The 19,365-nt window shown below is 27.1% G+C and overlaps 1 protein-coding gene across 1 annotated transcript in view; it reads left to right on the top strand.

Annotated features, from left to right (window-relative positions):
• Nucleotides 1-19,365, top strand: part of LOC129263377 (uncharacterized) — a 79,892-nt gene that overhangs the window by 53,607 nt on the left and 6,920 nt on the right. The window contains exons 53-83 of the mRNA XM_064100752.1: nucleotides 667-669; nucleotides 1,054-1,056; nucleotides 1,432-1,434; nucleotides 1,819-1,821; nucleotides 2,197-2,199; nucleotides 2,587-2,589; nucleotides 2,966-2,968; nucleotides 3,452-3,454; nucleotides 3,834-3,836; nucleotides 4,221-4,223; nucleotides 4,599-4,601; nucleotides 4,982-4,984; nucleotides 5,371-5,373; nucleotides 5,749-5,751; nucleotides 6,236-6,238; nucleotides 6,619-6,621; nucleotides 7,006-7,008; nucleotides 7,870-7,872; nucleotides 8,252-8,254; nucleotides 9,017-9,019; nucleotides 9,925-9,927; nucleotides 10,689-10,691; nucleotides 11,452-11,454; nucleotides 12,216-12,218; nucleotides 12,980-12,982; nucleotides 13,889-13,891; nucleotides 14,782-14,784; nucleotides 15,535-15,537; nucleotides 16,284-16,286; nucleotides 17,034-17,036; nucleotides 17,424-17,426. Of these exons, the coding sequence (XP_063956822.1) occupies nucleotides 667-669; nucleotides 1,054-1,056; nucleotides 1,432-1,434; nucleotides 1,819-1,821; nucleotides 2,197-2,199; nucleotides 2,587-2,589; nucleotides 2,966-2,968; nucleotides 3,452-3,454; nucleotides 3,834-3,836; nucleotides 4,221-4,223; nucleotides 4,599-4,601; nucleotides 4,982-4,984; nucleotides 5,371-5,373; nucleotides 5,749-5,751; nucleotides 6,236-6,238; nucleotides 6,619-6,621; nucleotides 7,006-7,008; nucleotides 7,870-7,872; nucleotides 8,252-8,254; nucleotides 9,017-9,019; nucleotides 9,925-9,927; nucleotides 10,689-10,691; nucleotides 11,452-11,454; nucleotides 12,216-12,218; nucleotides 12,980-12,982; nucleotides 13,889-13,891; nucleotides 14,782-14,784; nucleotides 15,535-15,537; nucleotides 16,284-16,286; nucleotides 17,034-17,036; nucleotides 17,424-17,426 (93 nt within the window). The remainder of the gene's footprint in view (nucleotides 1-666; nucleotides 670-1,053; nucleotides 1,057-1,431; nucleotides 1,435-1,818; nucleotides 1,822-2,196; nucleotides 2,200-2,586; nucleotides 2,590-2,965; nucleotides 2,969-3,451; nucleotides 3,455-3,833; nucleotides 3,837-4,220; nucleotides 4,224-4,598; nucleotides 4,602-4,981; nucleotides 4,985-5,370; nucleotides 5,374-5,748; nucleotides 5,752-6,235; nucleotides 6,239-6,618; nucleotides 6,622-7,005; nucleotides 7,009-7,869; nucleotides 7,873-8,251; nucleotides 8,255-9,016; nucleotides 9,020-9,924; nucleotides 9,928-10,688; nucleotides 10,692-11,451; nucleotides 11,455-12,215; nucleotides 12,219-12,979; nucleotides 12,983-13,888; nucleotides 13,892-14,781; nucleotides 14,785-15,534; nucleotides 15,538-16,283; nucleotides 16,287-17,033; nucleotides 17,037-17,423; nucleotides 17,427-19,365) is intronic.

Below are 19,365 nucleotides of genomic sequence, written 5' to 3'. Positions count from 1 at the left end.
GTACTGACAATAAAACAATTATAATTTTTGAATTTCTAAAATTACTTATTTCAAATCAGAACAACCTCTAAAACTATACAAATAGTTCCAAGTATGTTTCCAAGTTATTTTTCGAAAATATTCCTTAATATTTTTATATTCTTGTTATTCTTTCCCTTTTTCCTCATCTTAATTGACAGGATCTGAGTATACAACCAAATGAAATTATTATATAATGTAGTTTGGACTATTCCTTAAAGGAATGTCAATATAAAGCTTGACTCTGTCTATTTAATATATAAATAGAAAAAAAAATCTTTATGTAATCAAATATGTTTAATACAGCGTACGGTTACTTTGATCAAACCACAGTATAAGTACGATGAAAAAAATCCAATTATATCTAGTGTAATGACAATAAAATAATTTATTAAATCAGATATATTAAACACAACGTACAGTCACCTTGATTAAACACAGTATAAATGAAAAAAAAAATGATATTTAGTGTCATGACAATAAAATAATTCTATTTTTCGATTCTCTAAAATTACTTATTTCAAATCAGACTAACCTCTGAAACCATACAAATAGTTTCAAGTACGTTTCAAAGTACGTTTTCGAGAATATTCCTTAATGTTTTTATATTCTTGTTATTCTTTTTCTTTTCCTTATCTTATTTGACAGCGCGTAAGTATGCACGTTTATGTATTCATATTTTAATGTTCTTTGACTATTTTTTAGAGGAAAGTCAATAAGCATGATTTCCGTGTATTTAATATACCAATGGAAAAAAAAAATCTTCATTAAATTAGATCTGTTCAATACAACGTAATGTCGCCTTGATTAACCCGGAGTTTAAGTACGAACAAAAATCCATTGATATTTAGTGTACTGACATTAAAACAATTATATTTTTTGATTCTCCAAAATTACCCTTTTTTTAATCAGACCAACCTCTGAAACCTTACAAATAGTTCCAAGAACGTTTCGAACTACGTTTTCCAAAATATTCCTCAATGTTGTTTTTTTATTCTTGTTATCCTTTCTCTTTTTCCTCATCTTAATTGACAGACCGTAAGTATACACGTTCATGTATTCATATTTTAATGTACTTTTGACTGTCATTAGAGGAAAGTCAATAAGTTTGATTTCTGTGTATTATACCAATGGGAAAAAAAATCTTCATGAAATTAGATATGTTCAATACAACACAAGGTCGCCTTGATTAACCTAGAGTATAAGTACGAACAAAAATCCATTGATATTTAGTGCACTGACAATAAAACAATTATATTTTTTTATTTTTAAAAATTACTTATTTCAAATCAGACAAACCTCTGAAACCATACAAATAGTTCCAAGTACGTTTCGAAGTACGTTTTCGAGAATATTCCTTAATATTTTTATATTCTTGTTATTCTTTCTCTTTTTCCTTATCTTATTTGACAGTCGGTAAGTATACGCCTTCATGTATTTGTATTTTAATGTACTTTTGACTATTCTTTACATAAAAGTCAATAAGCTTTATTTCTGTTTATTTAATATATTAATGGAAAAAAAAATCTTCATTAAATTAGATCTGTTCAATACAACGTAATGTCGCCTTGATTAACCCGGAGTTTAAGTACGAACAAAAATCCATTGATATTTAGTGTACTGACATTAAAACAATTATATTTTTTGATTCTCCAAAATTACCCTTTTTTTAATCAGACCAACCTCTGAAACCTTACAAATAGTTCCAAGAACGTTTCGAACTACGTTTTCCAAAATATTCCTCAATGTTGTTTTTTTATTCTTGTTATTCTTTCTCTTTTTCCTCATCTTAATTGACAGACCGTAAGTATACACGTTCATGTATTCATATTTTAATGTACTTTTGACTGTCATTAGAAGAAAGTCAATAAGTTTGATTTCTGTGTATTATACCAATGGGAAAAAAAATCTTCATGAAATTAGATATGTTCAATACAACGTTATGTCGCCTTGATTAACCCGGAGTTTAAGTACGAACCAAAATCCATTGATATTTAGTGTACTGACAATAAAACAATTATAATTTTTGATTTTCTAAAATTACTTATTTCAAATCAGACCAACCTCTGAAACTATACAAATAGTTCCAAGTATGTTTCCAAGTTCTTTTTCAAAAATATTCCTTAATATTTTTATATTCTTGTTATTCTTTCCCTTTTTCCTCATCTTAATTGACAGTATGTGAGTATACAACCAAATGAAATTATTATTTAATGTAGTTTGGACTATTCCTTAAACTAATGTCAATATAAAGCTTGACTCTGTCTATTTAATATATCAATGGAAAAAAAAATTCTTCATTAAATTAGATATGTTCAATACAACGTAATGTCGCCTTGATTAACCCGGAGTTTAAGTACGAACAAAAATCCATTGATATTTAGTGTACTGACATTAAAACAATTATATTTTTTGATTCTCCAAAATTACCCTTTTTTTAATCAGACCAACCTCTGAAACCTTACAAATAGTTCCAAGAACGTTTCGAACTACGTTTTCCAAAATATTCCTCAATGTTGTTTTTTTATTCTTGTTATTCTTTCTCTTTTTCCTCATCTTAATTGACAGACCGTAAGTATACACGTTCATGTATTCATATTTTAATGTACTTTTGACTGTAATTAGAAGAAAGTCAATAAGTTTGATTTCTGTGTATTATACCAATGGGAAAAAAAATCTTCATGAAATTAGATATGTTCAATACAACGTTATGTCGCCTTGATTAACCCGGAGTTTAAGTACGAACCAAAAATCCATTGATATTTAGTGTACTGACAATAAAACAATTATAATTTTTGATTTTCTAAAATTACTTATTTCAAATCAGACCAACCTCTGAAACTATACAAATAGTTCCAAGTATGTTTCCAAGTTCTTTTTCGAAAATATTCCTTAATATTTTTATATTCTTGTTATTCTTTCCCTTTTTCCTCATCTTAATTGACAGGATGTGAGTATACAACCAAATGAAATTATTATATAATGTAGTTTGGACTATTCCTTAAAGGAATGTCAATATAAAGCTTGACTCTGTCTATTTAATATATAAATAGAACAAAAAATCTTTATGTAATCAAATATGTTTAATACAGCGTACGGTTACTTTGATCAAACCACAGTATAAGTACGATGAAAAAAATCCAATTATATCTAGTGTAATGACAATAAAATAATTTATTAAATCAGATATATTAAACACAAAGTACAGTCACCTTGATTAAACACAGTATAAATGAAAAAAAAATGATATTTAGTGTCATGACAATAAAATAATTCTATTTTTCGATTCTCTAAAATTACTTATTTCAAATCAGACTAACCTCTGAAACCATACAAATAGTTTCAAGTACGTTTCAAAGTACGTTTTTGAGAATATTCCTTAATGTTTTTATATTCTTGTTATTCTTTTTCTTATCCTTATCTTATTTGACAGCGCGTAAGTATACACGTTTATGTATTCATATTTTAATGTTCTTTTGACTACTTTTTAGAGGAAAGTCAATAAGCTTGATTTCCGTGTATTTAATATACCAATGGAAAAAAAATCTTAATGAAATTAGATATGTTCAATACAACACAAGGTCGCCTTGATTAACCTAGAGTATAAGTACGAACAAAAATCCATTGATATTTAGTGTACTGACAATAAAACAATTATATTTTTTTATTTTTTAAAATTACTTATTTCAAATCAGACCAATCTCTGAAACCATACAAATAGTTCCAAGTACGTTTCGAAGTACGTTTTCGAGAATATTCCTTAATATTTTTATATTCTTGTTATTCTTTCTCTTTTTCTTTATCTTATTTGACAGTCGGTAAGTATACGCCTTCATGTATTTGTATTTTAATGTACTTTTGACTATTCTTTACATAAAAGTCAATAAGCTTTATTTCTGTTTATTTTATATATCAATGGAAAAAAAATTCTTCATTAAATTAGATCTGTTCAATACAACGTAATGTCGCCTTGATTAACCCGGAGTTTAAGTACGAACAAAAATCCATTGATATTTAGTGTACTGACATTAAAACAATTATATTTTTTGATTCTCCAAAATTACCCTTTTTTTAATCAGACCAACCTCTGAAACCTTACAAATAGTTCCAAGAACGTTTCGAACTACTTTTTCCAAAATATTCCTCAATGTTGTTTTTTTATTCTTGTTATTCTTTCTCTTTTTCCTCATCTTAATTGACAGACCGTAAGTATACACGTTCATGTATTCATATTTTAATGTACTTTTGACTGTCATTAGAAGAAAGTCAATAAGTTTGATTTCTGTGTATTATACCAATGGGAAAAAAAATCTTCATGAAATTAGATATGTTCAATACAACACAAGGTCGCCTTGATTAACCTAGAGTATAAGTACGAACAAAAATCCATTGATATTTAGTGCACTGACAATAAAACAATTATATTTTTTTATTTTTAAAAATTACTTATTTCAAATCAGACAAACCTCTGAAACCATACAAATAGTTCCAAGTACGTTTCGAAGTACGTTTTCGAGAATATTCCTTAATATTTTTATTTTCTTGTTATTCTTTCTCTTTTTCCTTATCTTATTTGACAGTCGGTAAGTATACGCCTTCATGTATTTGTATTTTAATGTTCTTTTGACTATTCTTTACATAAAAGTCAATAAGCTTTATTTCTGTTTATTTAATATATCAATGGAAAAAAAAATCTTCATTAAATTAGATCTGTTCAATACAACGTAATGTCGCCTTGATTAACCCGGAGTTTAAGTACGAACAAAAATCCATTGATATTTAGTGTACTGACATTAAAACAATTATATTTTTTGATTCTCCAAAATTACTTATTTCAAATCAGACCAACCTCTGAAACTATACAAATAGTTCCAAGTATGTTTCCAAGTTCTTTTTCGAAAATATTCCTTAATATTTTTATATTCTTGTTATTCTTTCCCTTTTTTCTCATCTTAATTGACAGGATGTGAGTATACAACCAAATGAAATTATTATTTAATGTAGTTTGGACTATTCCTTAAAAGAATTTCAATATAAAGCTTGACTCTGTCTATTTAATATATCAATGGAAAAAAAATTCTTCATTAAATTAGATCTGTTCAATACAACGTAATGTCGCCTTGATTAACCCGGAGTTTAAGTACGAACAAAAATCCATTGATATTTAGTGTACTGACATTAAAACAATTATATTTTTTGATTCTCCAAAATTACCCTTTTTTTAATCAGACCAACCTCTGAAACCTTACAAATAGTTCCAAGAACATTTCGAACTACGTTTTCCAAAATATTCCTCAATGTTGTTTTTTTATTCTTGTTATTCTTTCTCTTTTTCCTCATCTTAATTGACAGACCGTAAGTATACACGTTCATGTATTCATATTTTAATGTACTTTTGACTGTAATTAGAAGAAAGTCAATAAGTTTGATTTCTGTGTATTGTACCAATGGGAAAAAAAATCTTCATGAAATTAGATATGTTCAATACAACGTTATGTCGCCTTGATTAACCCGGAGTTTAAGTACGAACCAAAATCCATTGATATTTAGTGTACTGACAATAAAACAATTATAATTTTTGATTTTCTAAAATTACTTATTTCAAATCAGACCAACCTCTGAAACTATACAAATAGTTCCAAGTATGTTTCCAAGTTCTTTTTCGAAAATATTCCTTAATATTTTTATATTCTTGTTATTCTTTCCCTTTTTCCTCATCTTAATTGACAGGATGTGAGTATACAACCAAATGAAATTATTATTTAATGTAGTTTGGACTATTCCTTAAAGGAATGTCAATATAAAGCTTGACTCTGTCTATTTAATATATAAATAGAAAAAAAAATCTTTATGTAATCAAATATGTTTAATACAGCGTACGGTTACTTTGATAAAACCACAGTATAAGTACGATGAAAAAAATCCAATTATATCTAGTGTAATGACAATAAAATGATTTATTAAATCAGATATATTAAACACAACGTACAGTCACCTTGATTAAACACAGTATAAATTAAAAAAAAATGATATTTAGTGTCATGACAATAAAATAATTCTATTTTTCGATTCTCTAAAATTACTTATTTCAAATCAGACTAACCTCTGAAACCATACAAATAGTTTCAAGTACCTTTTTAAAGTACGTTTTCGAGAATATTCCTTAATGTTTTTATATTCTTGTTATTCTTTTTCTTTTCCTTATCTTATTTGACAGCGCGTAAGTATGCACGTTTTAGTATTCATATTTTAATGTTCTTTTGACTATTTTTTAGAGGAAAGTCAATAAGCTTGATTTCCGTGTATTTAATATACCAATGGAAAAAAAAATCTTAATGAAACTAGATATGTACAATACAACACAAGGTCGCCTTGATTAACCTAGAGTATAAGTACGAACAAAAATCCATTGATATTTAGTGCACTGACAATAAAACAATTATATTTTTTTATTTTTTAAAATTACTTATTTCAAATCAGACAAACCTCTGAAACCATACAAATAGTTCCAAGTACGTTTCGAAGTACGTTTTCGAGAATATTCCTTAATATTTTTATATTCTTGTTATTCTTTCTCTTTTTCCTTATCTTATTTGACAGCCGGTGAGTATACGCCTTCATGTATTTGTATTTTAATGTACTTTTGACTATTCTTTACATTAAAGTCAATAAGCTTTATTTCTGTTTATTTAATATATCAATGGAAAAAAAAATCTTCATTAAATTAGATATGTTCAATACAACGTAATGTCGCCTTGATTAACCCGGAGATTAAGTACGAACAAAAATCCATTGATATTTAGTGTACTGACATTAAAACAATTATATTTTTTGATTCTCCAAAATTACCCTTTTTTTAATCAGACCAACCTCTGAAACCTTACAAATAGTTCCAAGAACGTTTCGAACTACGTTTTCCAAAATATTCCTCAATGTTGTTTTTTTATTTTTGTTATTCTTTCTCTTTTTCCTCATCTTAATTGACAGTCGGTAAGTATACACGTTCATGTATTCATATTTTAATGTACTTTTGACTGTCATTAGAAGAAAGTCAATAAGTTTGATTTCTGTGTATTATACCAATGGGAAAAAAAATCTTCATGAAATTAGATATGTTCAATACAACGTAATGTCGCCTTGATTAACCCGGAGTTTAAGTACGAGCCAAAATCCATTGATATTTAGTGTACTGACAATAAAACAATTATAATTTTTGATTTTCTAAAATTACTTATTTCAAATCAGACCAACCTCTGAAACTATACAAATAGTTTCAGGTATGTTTCGAAGTTCTTTTTCGAAAATATTCCTTAATATTTTTATATTCTTGTTATTCTTTCCCTTTTTCCTCATCTTAATTGACAGGAATTGAGTATACAACCAAATGAAATTATTATTTAATGTAGTTTGGATTATTCCTTAAAGGAATGTCAATATAAAGCTTGACTCTGTCTATTTAATATATAAATAGAAAAAAAATCTTTATGTAATCAAATATGTTCAATTCAGTGTACGGTTACCTTGATCAAACCACAGTATAAGTACGATGAAAAAAATCCAATTATATCTATGTAATGACAATAAAATAATTTATTAAATCAGATATATTAAACACAACATACAGTCACCTTGATTAACCACAGTATAAATTAAAAAAAACCATTGATATTTAGTGTCATGACAATAAAAAATTCTATTTTTCGATTCTCTAAAATTACTGATTTCAAATCAGACTAACCTCTGAAACCATACAAATAGTTTCAAGTACGTTTCAAAGTACGTTTTTGAGAATATTCCTTAATGTTTTTATATTCTTGTTATTCTTTTTCTTTTCCTTATCTTATTTGACAGCGCGTAAGTATGCACGTTTATGTATTCATATTTTAATGTTCTTTTGACTATTTTTTAGAGGAAAGTCAATAAGCTTGATTTCCGTGTATTTAATATACCAATGGAAAAAAGAATCTTAATGAAATTAGATATGTACAATACAACACAAGGTCGCCTTGATTAACCTAGAGTATAAGTACGAACAAAAATCCATTGATATTTAGTGTACTGACAATAAAACAATTATATTTTTTTATTTTTTTAAATTACTTATTTCAAATCAGACCAACCTCTGAAACCATACAAATAGTTCCAAGTACGTTTCGAAGTACGTTTTCGAAAATGGTCTTTAATGTGTTTATACTCTTGTTATTGTTTATCTTTTCGTTATCTTATTTGACAGATGGTAAGTATACACGTTCATGTATTAATATTTTAATGTACTTTGCAATATTCCTTAGAGGAATGTCAACATGAAGCTTAAATCCTGTCTATTCAATACATCAATGGAAGAAAAATCTTTATGAAATTTGATTTGTTCAATATAACGTAATGTCACCTTGATTAACCCAGAGTATAAGTACGAAAAAATTATATTGATATTTAGTGTACTGACAATAAAACAATTTTATTTTTTGATTCTCCAAAATTCCTTATTTTAAATAAAAACCTACCTCTAAAACCACACAAATAGTTCAAAGTACGTTTCGAAGTACGTTTTTGGAAATATTCCTCAATGTTTTTTCTTATTTTTGTTATTCTTTCTCTTTTTCCTCATCTTAATTGACACAATGTGAAATACACCCTAATGCATTTTAATTTTAATGTATTTTTTACTATTCTTTAAATAATGTCTATAAGCTTGATTTCTCAATATTCAATATATCAACAAAAAAGATTCCTTAATGATATCAGATATATTAAACACAACAAACAGTCACCTTGATTAACTACAGTATAAGTACAAGCAAAAATTTATTGATAGAAAGTCTCATGACAATATAATAATTCTATTTTTCGATTCTCTAAAATTACATATTTAAAATCAGGCCAACCTCTAACACCATACGAATAGTTTTAAGTACGTTTCAAAGTACGTTTTCGAAAATGGTCTTTAATGTGTTTATACTCTTGTTATTGTTTATCTTTTCGTTATCTCATTTGACAGTCCGTAAGTATACACGTTCATGTATTTACATTTTAATGTAGTTTGGAATATTCTTTAAATGAATTTCAAAAAGCTTTATTTCTGTCTATTTATTATATCATTGGAAAAAAAATTCTTCATGTAATCAGATACATTAAACACAACGTACATGTGAGTATACACTTTAATGCATTTATATGTTAATGTATTTTCGACTATTCTTTAGAGAAATTTCAATAGGATTGATTTTTGTGCATTCAATATATCAGCGGAAAAAGTTTCTTCATGTAATCAGATACGTTCAATACAACGTACACTCACCTTGATAAACCATGGTAGAAGTACGAACAAAAATCAATTGATATTTAATGGAATGATTATAAAATAATTCTAATTTCAATCATCAAAAACTACTTATTTCAAATCTAACCAACCTCTAGAACAATACGAATAGTTCCAAGTACGTTTCTAAGTTCGGTTTTTAAAAATATTCCTTACTGTCTTTAAATTCTTGTAATTATTTCTCTTTTTCCTCATCTTAGTTGACAGAATGTGAATATACACCCTAATGCATTTTAATTTTAATGCATTTTTTTACTATTCTTTAAAAAATGTCTATAAGCTTGATTTCTGAATATTAAATATATCAACAAAAAAAATTCCTTCGTGATATCAGATATATTAAACAGAACGAACAGTCACCTTGATTAACTACAGTATAAGTACAAGCAAAAATTTATTGATAGAAAGTCTCATGACAATATAATAATTCTATTTTTCGATTCTCTAAAATTACATATTTAAAATCAGGCCAACTGCTAACACCATACGAATAGTTTTAAGTACGTTTCAAAGTACGTTTTCGAAAATGGTCTATAATGTGTTTATACTCTTGTTATTGTTTATCTTTTCGTTATCTTATTTGACAGAGGGTAAGTATACACGTTCATGTATTAATATTTTAATGTACTTTGGAATATTCCTTAGAGGAATGTCAATATAAAGCTTGAATCCTGTCTATTCAATATTTCAATGGAAAAAAATCTTCATGAAATTTGATTTGTTCGATACAACGTAATGTCACCTTGATTAACCCGGAGTATAAGTACGAAACAAATTATATTGATATTTAGTGTACTGACAATAAAACAATTTTATTTTTTAATTCTCCAAAATTACTTCTTTTAAATCAGACCTACCTCTAAAGCCACTCAAATAGTTCCAAGTACATTTCTAAGTTCGGTTTTGAAAATATTCCTTACTGTCTTTAAATTCTTGCAACTCTTTCTCTGTTTCCTCATCTTAATTGACAGAATGTGAGTATACACCCTAATGCATTTTAATTTTAATGCATTTTTTTACTATTCTTTAAATAATGTCTATAAGCTTGATTTCTCAATATTCAATATATCAACAAAAAAGATTCCTTCATGATATCAGATATATTAAACACAACAAACAGTCACCTTGATTAACTACAGTATAAGAACAAGCAAAAATTTATTGATAGAAAGTCTCATGACAATATAATGATTCTATTTTTCGATTCTCTAAAATTACATATTTAAAATCAGGCCAACCTCTAACACCATACGAATAGTTTTAAATACGTTTCAAAGTACGTTTTCGAAAATGGTCTTTAATGTGTTTATACTCTTGTTATTGTTTATCTTTTCGTTATCTTATTTGACAGATGGTAAGTATACACGTTCATGTATTAATATTTTAATGTACTTTGGAATATTCCTTAGAGGAATGTCAATATGAAGCTTGAATCCTGTCTATTCAATACATCAATGGAAGAAAAATCTTTATGAAATTTGATTTGTTCTATATAACGTAATGTCACCTTGATTAACCCAGAGTATAAGTACGAAAAAATTATATTGATATTTAGTGTACTGACAATAAAACAATTTTATTTTCTAATTCTCCAAAATTCCTTATTTTAAATCAGACCTACCTCTAAAACCACACAAATAGTTCAAAGTACGTTTCGAAGTACGTTTTTGGAAATATTCCTCAATGTTTTTTCTTATTTTTGTTATTCTTTCTCTTTCCTCATCTTAATTGACACAATGTGAAATATACCCTAATGCATTTTAATGTTAATGTTTTTTTTTACTATTCTTTAAATAATGTCTATAAGCTTGATTTCTCAATATTCAATATATCAACAAAAAAGATTCCTTCATGATATCAGATATATTAAACACAACAAACAGTCACCTTGATTAACTAAAGTATAAGTACAAGCAAAAATGTATTGATAGAAAGTCTCATGACAATATAATAATTCTATTTTTCGATTCTCTAAAATTACATAATTAAAATCAGGCCAACCTCTAACACCATACGAATAGTTTTAAGTACGTTTCAAAGTACGTTTTCGAAAATGGTCTATAATGTGTTTATACTCTTGTTATTGTTTATCTTTTCGTTATCTTATTTGACAGAGGGTAAGTATACACGTTCATGTATTAATATTTTAATGTACTTTGGAATATTCCTTAGAGGAATGTCAATATAAAGCTTGAATCCTGTCTATTCAATATTTCAATGGAAAAAAATCTTCATGAAATTTGATTTGTTCGATACAACGTAATGTCACCTTGATTAACCCGGAGTATAAGTACGAAACAAATTATATTGATATTTAGTGTACTGACAATAAAACAATTTTATTTTTTAATTCTCCAAAATTACTTCTTTTAAATCAGACCTACCTCTAAAGCCACTCAAATAGTTCCAAGTACATTTCTAAGTTCGGTTTTGAAAATATTCCTTACTGTCTTTAAATTCTTGCAACTCTTTCTCTGTTTCCTCATCTTAATTGACAGAATGTGAGTATACACCCTAATGCATTTTAATTTTAATGTATTTTTTTACTATTCTTTAAATAATGTCTATAAGCTTGATTTCTCAATATTCAATATATCAACAAAAAAGATTCCTTCATGATATCAGATATATTAAACACAACAAACAGTCACCTTGATTAACTACAGTATAAGTACAAGCAAAAATTTATTGATAGAAAGTCTCATGACAATATAATGATTCTATTTTTCGATTCTCTAAAATTACATATTTAAAATCAGGCCAACCTCTAACACCATACGAATAGTTTTAAATACGTTTCAAAGTACGTTTTCGAAAATGGTCTTTAATGTGTTTATACTCTTGTTATTGTTTATCTTTTCGTTATCTTATTTGACAGATGGTAAGTATACACGTTCATGTATTAATATTTTAATGTACTTTGGAATATTCCTTAGAGGAATGTCAATATGAAGCTTGAATCCTGTCTATTCAATACATCAATGGAAGAAAAATCTTTATGAAATTTGATTTGTTCAATATAACGTAATGTCACCTTGATTAACCCAGAGTATAAGTACGAAAAAATTATATTGATATTAAGTGTACTGACAATAAAACAATTTTATTTTTTAATTCTCCTAAATTCCTTATTTTAAATCAGACCTACCTCTAAAACCACACAAATAGTTCAAAGTACGTTTCGAAGTACGTTTTTGGAAATATTCCTCAATGTTTGTTCTTATTTTTGTTATTCTTTCTCTTTCCTCATCTTAATTGACACAATGTGAAATACACCCTAATGCATTTTAATTTTAATGTATTTTTTTTACTATTCTTTAAATAATGTCTATAAGCTTGATTTCTCAATATTCAATATATCAACAAAAAAGATTCCTTCATGATATCAGATATATTAAACACAACAAACAGTCACCTTGATTAACTACAGTATAAGTACAAGCAAAAATTTATTGATAGAAAGTCTCATGACAATATGATAATTCTATTTTTCGATTCTCTAAAATTACATATTTAAAATCAGGCCAACCTCTAACACCATACGAATAGTTTTAAGTACGTTTCAAAGTACGTTTTCGAAAATGGTCTTTAATGTGTTTATACTCTTGTTATTGTTTATCTTTTCGTTATCTTGTTTGACAGTCCGTAAGTATACACGTCCATGTATTAATCTTTTAATGTAGTTTGGAATATTCATTAAAGGAATTTCAAAAAGCTTTATTTCTGTCTATTCAATATATCATTGGAAAAAAATTTCTTCATGTAATCAGATACATTAAACACAACGTACATGTGAGTATACACTTTAATGCATTTATATGTTAATGTATTTTGGACTATTCTTTAGAGAAATGTCAATAGGATTGATTTTTGTGTATTCAATATATCAGCGGAAAAATGTTCTTCATGTAATCAGATACGTTCAATACAACGTACACTCACCTTGATTAACCATGGTAGAAGTACGAACAAAAATCAATTAAATATTTAATGGAATAATAATAAAATAATTATAATTTAAATCACCAAAAAATACTTATTTGAAATCTAACCAACCTCTAGAACAATACGAATAGTTCCAAGTACGTTTCTAAGTTCGGTTTTGAAAATATTCCTTACTGTCTTTAAATTCTTGTAATTCTTTCTCTTTTTCCTCATCTTAATTGACACAATGTGAATATACACCCTAATGCATTTTAATTTTAATGTATTTTTTTACTATTCTTTAAATAATGTCTATAAGCTTGATTTCTGAATATTCAATATATCAACAAAAAAGATTCCTTCATGATATTAGATATATTAAACACGACGAACAGTCACCTTGATTAACTACAGTATAAGTACAAGCAAAAATTCATTGATAGAAAGTCTCATGACAATATCATAATTCTATTTTTCGATTTTTTTAAAATGACATATTTAAAATCAGGCCAACCTCTAACACCATACGAATAGTTTTAAGTACATTTCAAAGTACGTTTTCGAAAATGGTCTTTAATGTGTTTATACTCTTGTTATTGTTTATCTTTTCGTTATCTCATTTGACAGCCAGTAAGTATACACGTTCATGTATTGATATTTTAATGTAGTTTGGAATTTTCATTAAAGGAATTTCAAAAAGCTTTATTTCTGTCTATTCAATATATCATTGGAAAAAAGTTTCTTCATGTAATCAGATACATTAAACACAACGTACATGTAAGTATACACTTTAATGCATTTATATGTTAATGTATTTTGGACTATTCTTTAGAGAAATGTCAATAGGATTGATTTTTGTGTATTCAATATATCAGCGGAAAAATTTTCTTCATGTAATCAGATACGTTCAATACAACGTACACTCACCTTGATTAACCATGGTAGAAGTACGAACAAAAATCAATTGATATTTAATGGAATAATAATAAAATAATTATAATTTAAATCACCAAAAAATACTTATTTCAAATCTAACCAACCTCTAGAACAATACGAATAGTTCCAAGTACGTTTCTAAGTTCGGTTTTGAAAATATTCCTTACTGTCTTTAAATTCTTGTAATTCTTTCTCTTTTTCCTCATCTTAATTGACAGAATGTGAATATACACCCTAATGCATTTTAATTTTAATGTATTTTTTTACTATTCTCTAAATAATGTATATAAGCTTGATTTCTGAATATTCAATATATCAACAAAAAAGATTCCTTCATGATATCAGATATATTAAATAGAACGAACAGTCACCTTGATTAACTACAGTATAAGTACAAGCAAAAATTTATTGATAGAAAGTCTCATGAAAATATAATAATTCTATTTTTCGATTCTCTAAAATTACATATTTAAAATCAGGCCAACCTCTAACACCATACGAATAGTTTTAAGTACGACTCAAAGTACGTTTTCGAAAATGTTCTTTAATGTGTTTATATTCTTGATTTTATTCTTATATGACAGCACGTAAGTATACACGTTCATGTATTAATATTTTAATCTACTTTGGAATATTCCTTAGAGGAATGTTAATATAAAGCTTGAATCCTGTCTATTCAATAAATCAATTGATTTTTTAAAAATGAAATTTGATTTGTTCAATACAACGTAATGTCACCTTGGATAACCCAGAGTATAAGTACGAAAAAAATTCTATTGATATTTAGTGTACTGACAATAAAACAATTTTATTCTTTAATTCTCCAAAATTCCTTATTTTAAATCAGACCTACCTCTAAAACCACACAAATAGTTTAAAGTACGTTTCGAAGTACGTTTTTGGAAGTATTCCTTAATGTTTTTTTTTATTTTTTTTATTATTTCTCTTTTTCCTCATCTTAATTGACACAATGTGAATATACACCCTAATGCATTTTAATTTTAATGTATTTTTTTACTATTCTTTAAATAATGTCTATAAGCTTGATTTCTGAATATTCAATATATCAACAAAAAAGATTCCTTCATGATATTAGATATATTAAACACGACGAACAGTCACCTTGATTAACTACAGTATAAGTACAAGCAAAAATTCATTGATAGAAAGTCTCATGACAATATCATAATTCTATTTTTCGATTTTTTTTAAAATGACATATTTAAAATCAGGCCAACCTCTAACACCATACGAATAGTTTTAAATACGACCCAAAGTACGTTTTCGAAAATGTTCTTTAATGTGTTTATATTCTTGATTTTATTCTTATTTGACAGCACGTAAGTATACACGTTCATGTATTAATGTTTTAATGTACTTTGGAATATTCCTTAGAGGTATGTCAATATAAAGCTTAATTCCTGCCTATTTAATACATCAATGGAAAAAAATCTTTATGAAATTTGATTTGTTCAATACAACGTAATGTCACCTTGATTAACCCAGAGTATAAGTACGAAAAAATTATATTGATATTTTGTGTACTGACAATAAAACAATTTTATTTTTTAATTCTCCAAAATTATTTATTTTAAATCAGACCTACCTCTAAAACCACACAAATAGTGTAAAGTACGTTTCGAAGTTCGGTTTTGAAAATATTCCTTACTGTCTTTCAATTCTTGTAATTCTTTCTCTTTTTCCTCATCTTAATTGACAGAATGTAAATATATACCCTAATGCATTTTAATTTTAATGTATTTATTTACTATTCTCTAAATAATGTATATAAGCTTGATTTCTGAATATTCAATATATCAACAAAAAAGATTCCTTCATGATATCAGATATATTAAACAGAACGAACAGTCACCTTGATTAACTACAGTATAAGTACAAGCAAAAATTTATTGATAGAAAGTCTCATGAAAATATAATAATTCTATTTTTCGATTCTCTAAAATTACATATTTAAAATCAGGCCAACCTCTAACACCATACGAATAGTTTTAAGTACGACTCAAAGTACGTTTTCGAAAATGTTCTTTAATGTGTTTATATTCTTGACTTTATTCTTATATGACAGCACGTAAGTATACACGTTCATGTATTAATATTTTAATCTACTTTGGAATATTCCTTAGAGGAATGTTAATATAAAGCTTGAATCCTGTCTATTCAATAAATCAATTGATTTTTTAAAAATGAAATTTGATTTGTTCAATACAACGTAATGTCACCTTGGATAACCCAGAGTATAAGTACGAAAAAAATTCTATTGATATTTAGTGTACTGACAATAAAACAATTTTATTTTTTAATTCTCCAAAATTCCTTATTTTAAATCAGACCTACCTCTAAAACCACACAAATAGTTTAAAGTACGTTTCGAAGTACGTTTTTGTAAATATTCCTTAATGTTTTTTTTTTTTTTTTATTCTTTCTCTTTTTCCTCATCTTAATTGACACAATGTGAATATACACCCTAATGCATTTTAATTTTAATGTATTTTTTTATTATTCTTTAAATAATGTCTATAAGCTTGATTTCTGAATATTCAATATATCAACAAAAAAGATTCCTTCATGATATCAGATATATTAAACAGAACGAACAGTCACCTTGATTAACTACAGTATAAGTACAAGCAAAAATTCATTGATAGAAAGTCTCATGACAATATAATTATTCTATTTTTCGATTTTTTTAAAATGACATATTTAAAATAAGGCCAACCTCTAACACCATAGAAATAGTTTTAAGTACGACTCAAAGTACGTTTTCGAAAATGTTCTTTAATGTGTTTATATTCTTGATTTTATTCTTATTTGACAGCACGTAAGTATACACGTTCATGTATTAATGTTTTAATGTACTTTGGAATATTCCTTAGAGGAATGTCAATATAAAGCTTGAATCCTGTCTATTTAATACATCAACGGAAAAAAAAAATCTTCATGAAATTTGATATGTTCAATACAACGTAATGTCACCTTGCTTTACCTGAAGTATAAGTACGAAACAAATTCTATTGATATTTAGTGTACTGACAATGAAACAATTTTATTTTTTAATTCTCCAAAATTAATTGTTTTAAATCAGACCAAGCTGTAAAACCATACAAATAGTTCCAAGTACATTTCGAAGTACGTTTTTGGAAATATTCCTCAATGTTTTTTTTTTATTCTTGTTATTCTTTCTCTTTTTCATTATCTTATTTGACAGGTGGTAAGTATACACGTTCATGTATTAATGTTTTAATGTACTTTGGAATATTCCTTAGAGGAATTTCAATATTAAGCTTGAATCCTGTCTATTCAATTCATCAATGGAAAAAAATATTCATGAAATTTGATATGTTCAATACAACGTAATGTCACCTTGATTAACCCGGAGTATAAGTACGAAAACAATTCTATTGATATTTAGTGTACTGACAATGAAACAATTTTATTTTTTAATTCTCCAAAATTAATTATTTTAAATCAGACCAACCTCTAAAACCCCACGAATAGTTCAAAGTACGTTTCGAAACTATTCCTTACTCGTTTTATGTTCTTGTAATTCTTTATAATTTCCTCATCGTAAAGCTAAATAAAAGTAGTTGCAGTAAAACACCGATTTCGTGAGAAAGTATGTAAAACCAATATTAGTATTACTATATCATCGTGGATCTAGATCTGGTACAGTTACATAAATCATCTAATTATCTCCAGCTGAATAATAGCAAAACTGAATTCATAGCTCTCTGTTCTTCTGCCCGCCATCTGCAATCAATATCACATATTCAGCTTAATGTTAATGGTCAATGCATCCCCATCTCCACTAAAACTACTGTTCTTGGAGTATGCATTGATAACATGTTCACACTGTCTGCTCAAGTAAATCAGGTTGTCCGTAATTGTAATTATCATCTCAGCAATTTGTGGAGGATTCGTAGATTCATTGATCTTAAGACATGTCACCATGCTGTGCGAGCACTTATTCTTTCTCGGTTAGATTACTGTAATAGTTTATATATTGTTTTGTCAGCTAGAGATAGAACAAAACTTGAGGTTATTCAGAATCGTGCCGCTCGATTAATTTTTGGCTTTGGATCCCGAACTCACACTACACCCCTACTTAAGGAACTCCACTGGCTACCTCTATTCCAACGTATTTAGTTTAAAGTCTGTTTATATGTATACAAAACTCTAAATCATCTAGCACCTGAATATCCTAATAATACCATCAAATTATACACACCCTCTCGTAATCTTCTTTCAATCACTGACACATGCAGACTTTGCATTCCCTTGTCAAAACCCTCCTCTGCCGAAAAACGGTTTGCTGTAGCAGCTGCCAAGACTTGGAATACTATCCCTCTTTCAATAAGAAATGCTTCCAGTGTTCTTGGCTTCAGATCTTCCCTTAAGACATACCTTTTTCCTCAATAATTAATTTCCCTTTTTATGTTAAATATTGTAGTAATTATTGCAAATGTTAAATTGTTATTCCTACATTGTACGCGCTATGGTACTTTTTGTTTTTAGCGCCTCTAAATACCCATTATTATTATTATAAACTGAACTTGGTGAAATCATAAAATCTAAGCTGAAAAACGATCACACTAAAGATCGCCAACACAGATAGGCACAGGTGGGACTGTGTATTACTATTGCTACAATAAAGACTCGACGGAAGTGACCAAATCCGTGCTTATTTTGCTTATTTCTCAGCAATTACGCAATATCTTTCAAAATCCTTTAGCACAATTTTTGTTATTCATACTAACAAAAACTAGGGTGGTCATTATATTAGATTCTGTAAAAAGAACATTTTGAGATCGTTACCACAACTGGCATTTATCTTTAAATGACAGCATGTGAGTATACACCTTAATGCATTTATATGTTAATGTATTTTCGACTATTCTTTAGATAAATTTAAATAGGATTGATTTTTGTGTATTCAATATATCAGCGGAAAAAGTTTCTTCATGTAATCAGATACGTTTAATACAACGTTCAATCACCTTGATTAACCATGGTAGAAGTACGAACAAAGATCAATTGATATTTAATAGAATGATAATAAAATAATTCTAATTTTCAATCATCAAAATCTACTTATTTCAAATCTAACTAACCTCTAGAACAATACGAATAGTTCCAAGTACGTTTCTAAG

Source organism: Lytechinus pictus, chromosome 6, assembly GCF_037042905.1.
Source record: "Lytechinus pictus isolate F3 Inbred chromosome 6, Lp3.0, whole genome shotgun sequence".
In the NCBI taxonomy this organism is placed as follows: Eukaryota; Metazoa; Echinodermata; class Echinoidea; order Temnopleuroida; family Toxopneustidae; genus Lytechinus; species Lytechinus pictus.
This window is presented reverse-complemented; position numbering and strand designations above follow the sequence as displayed.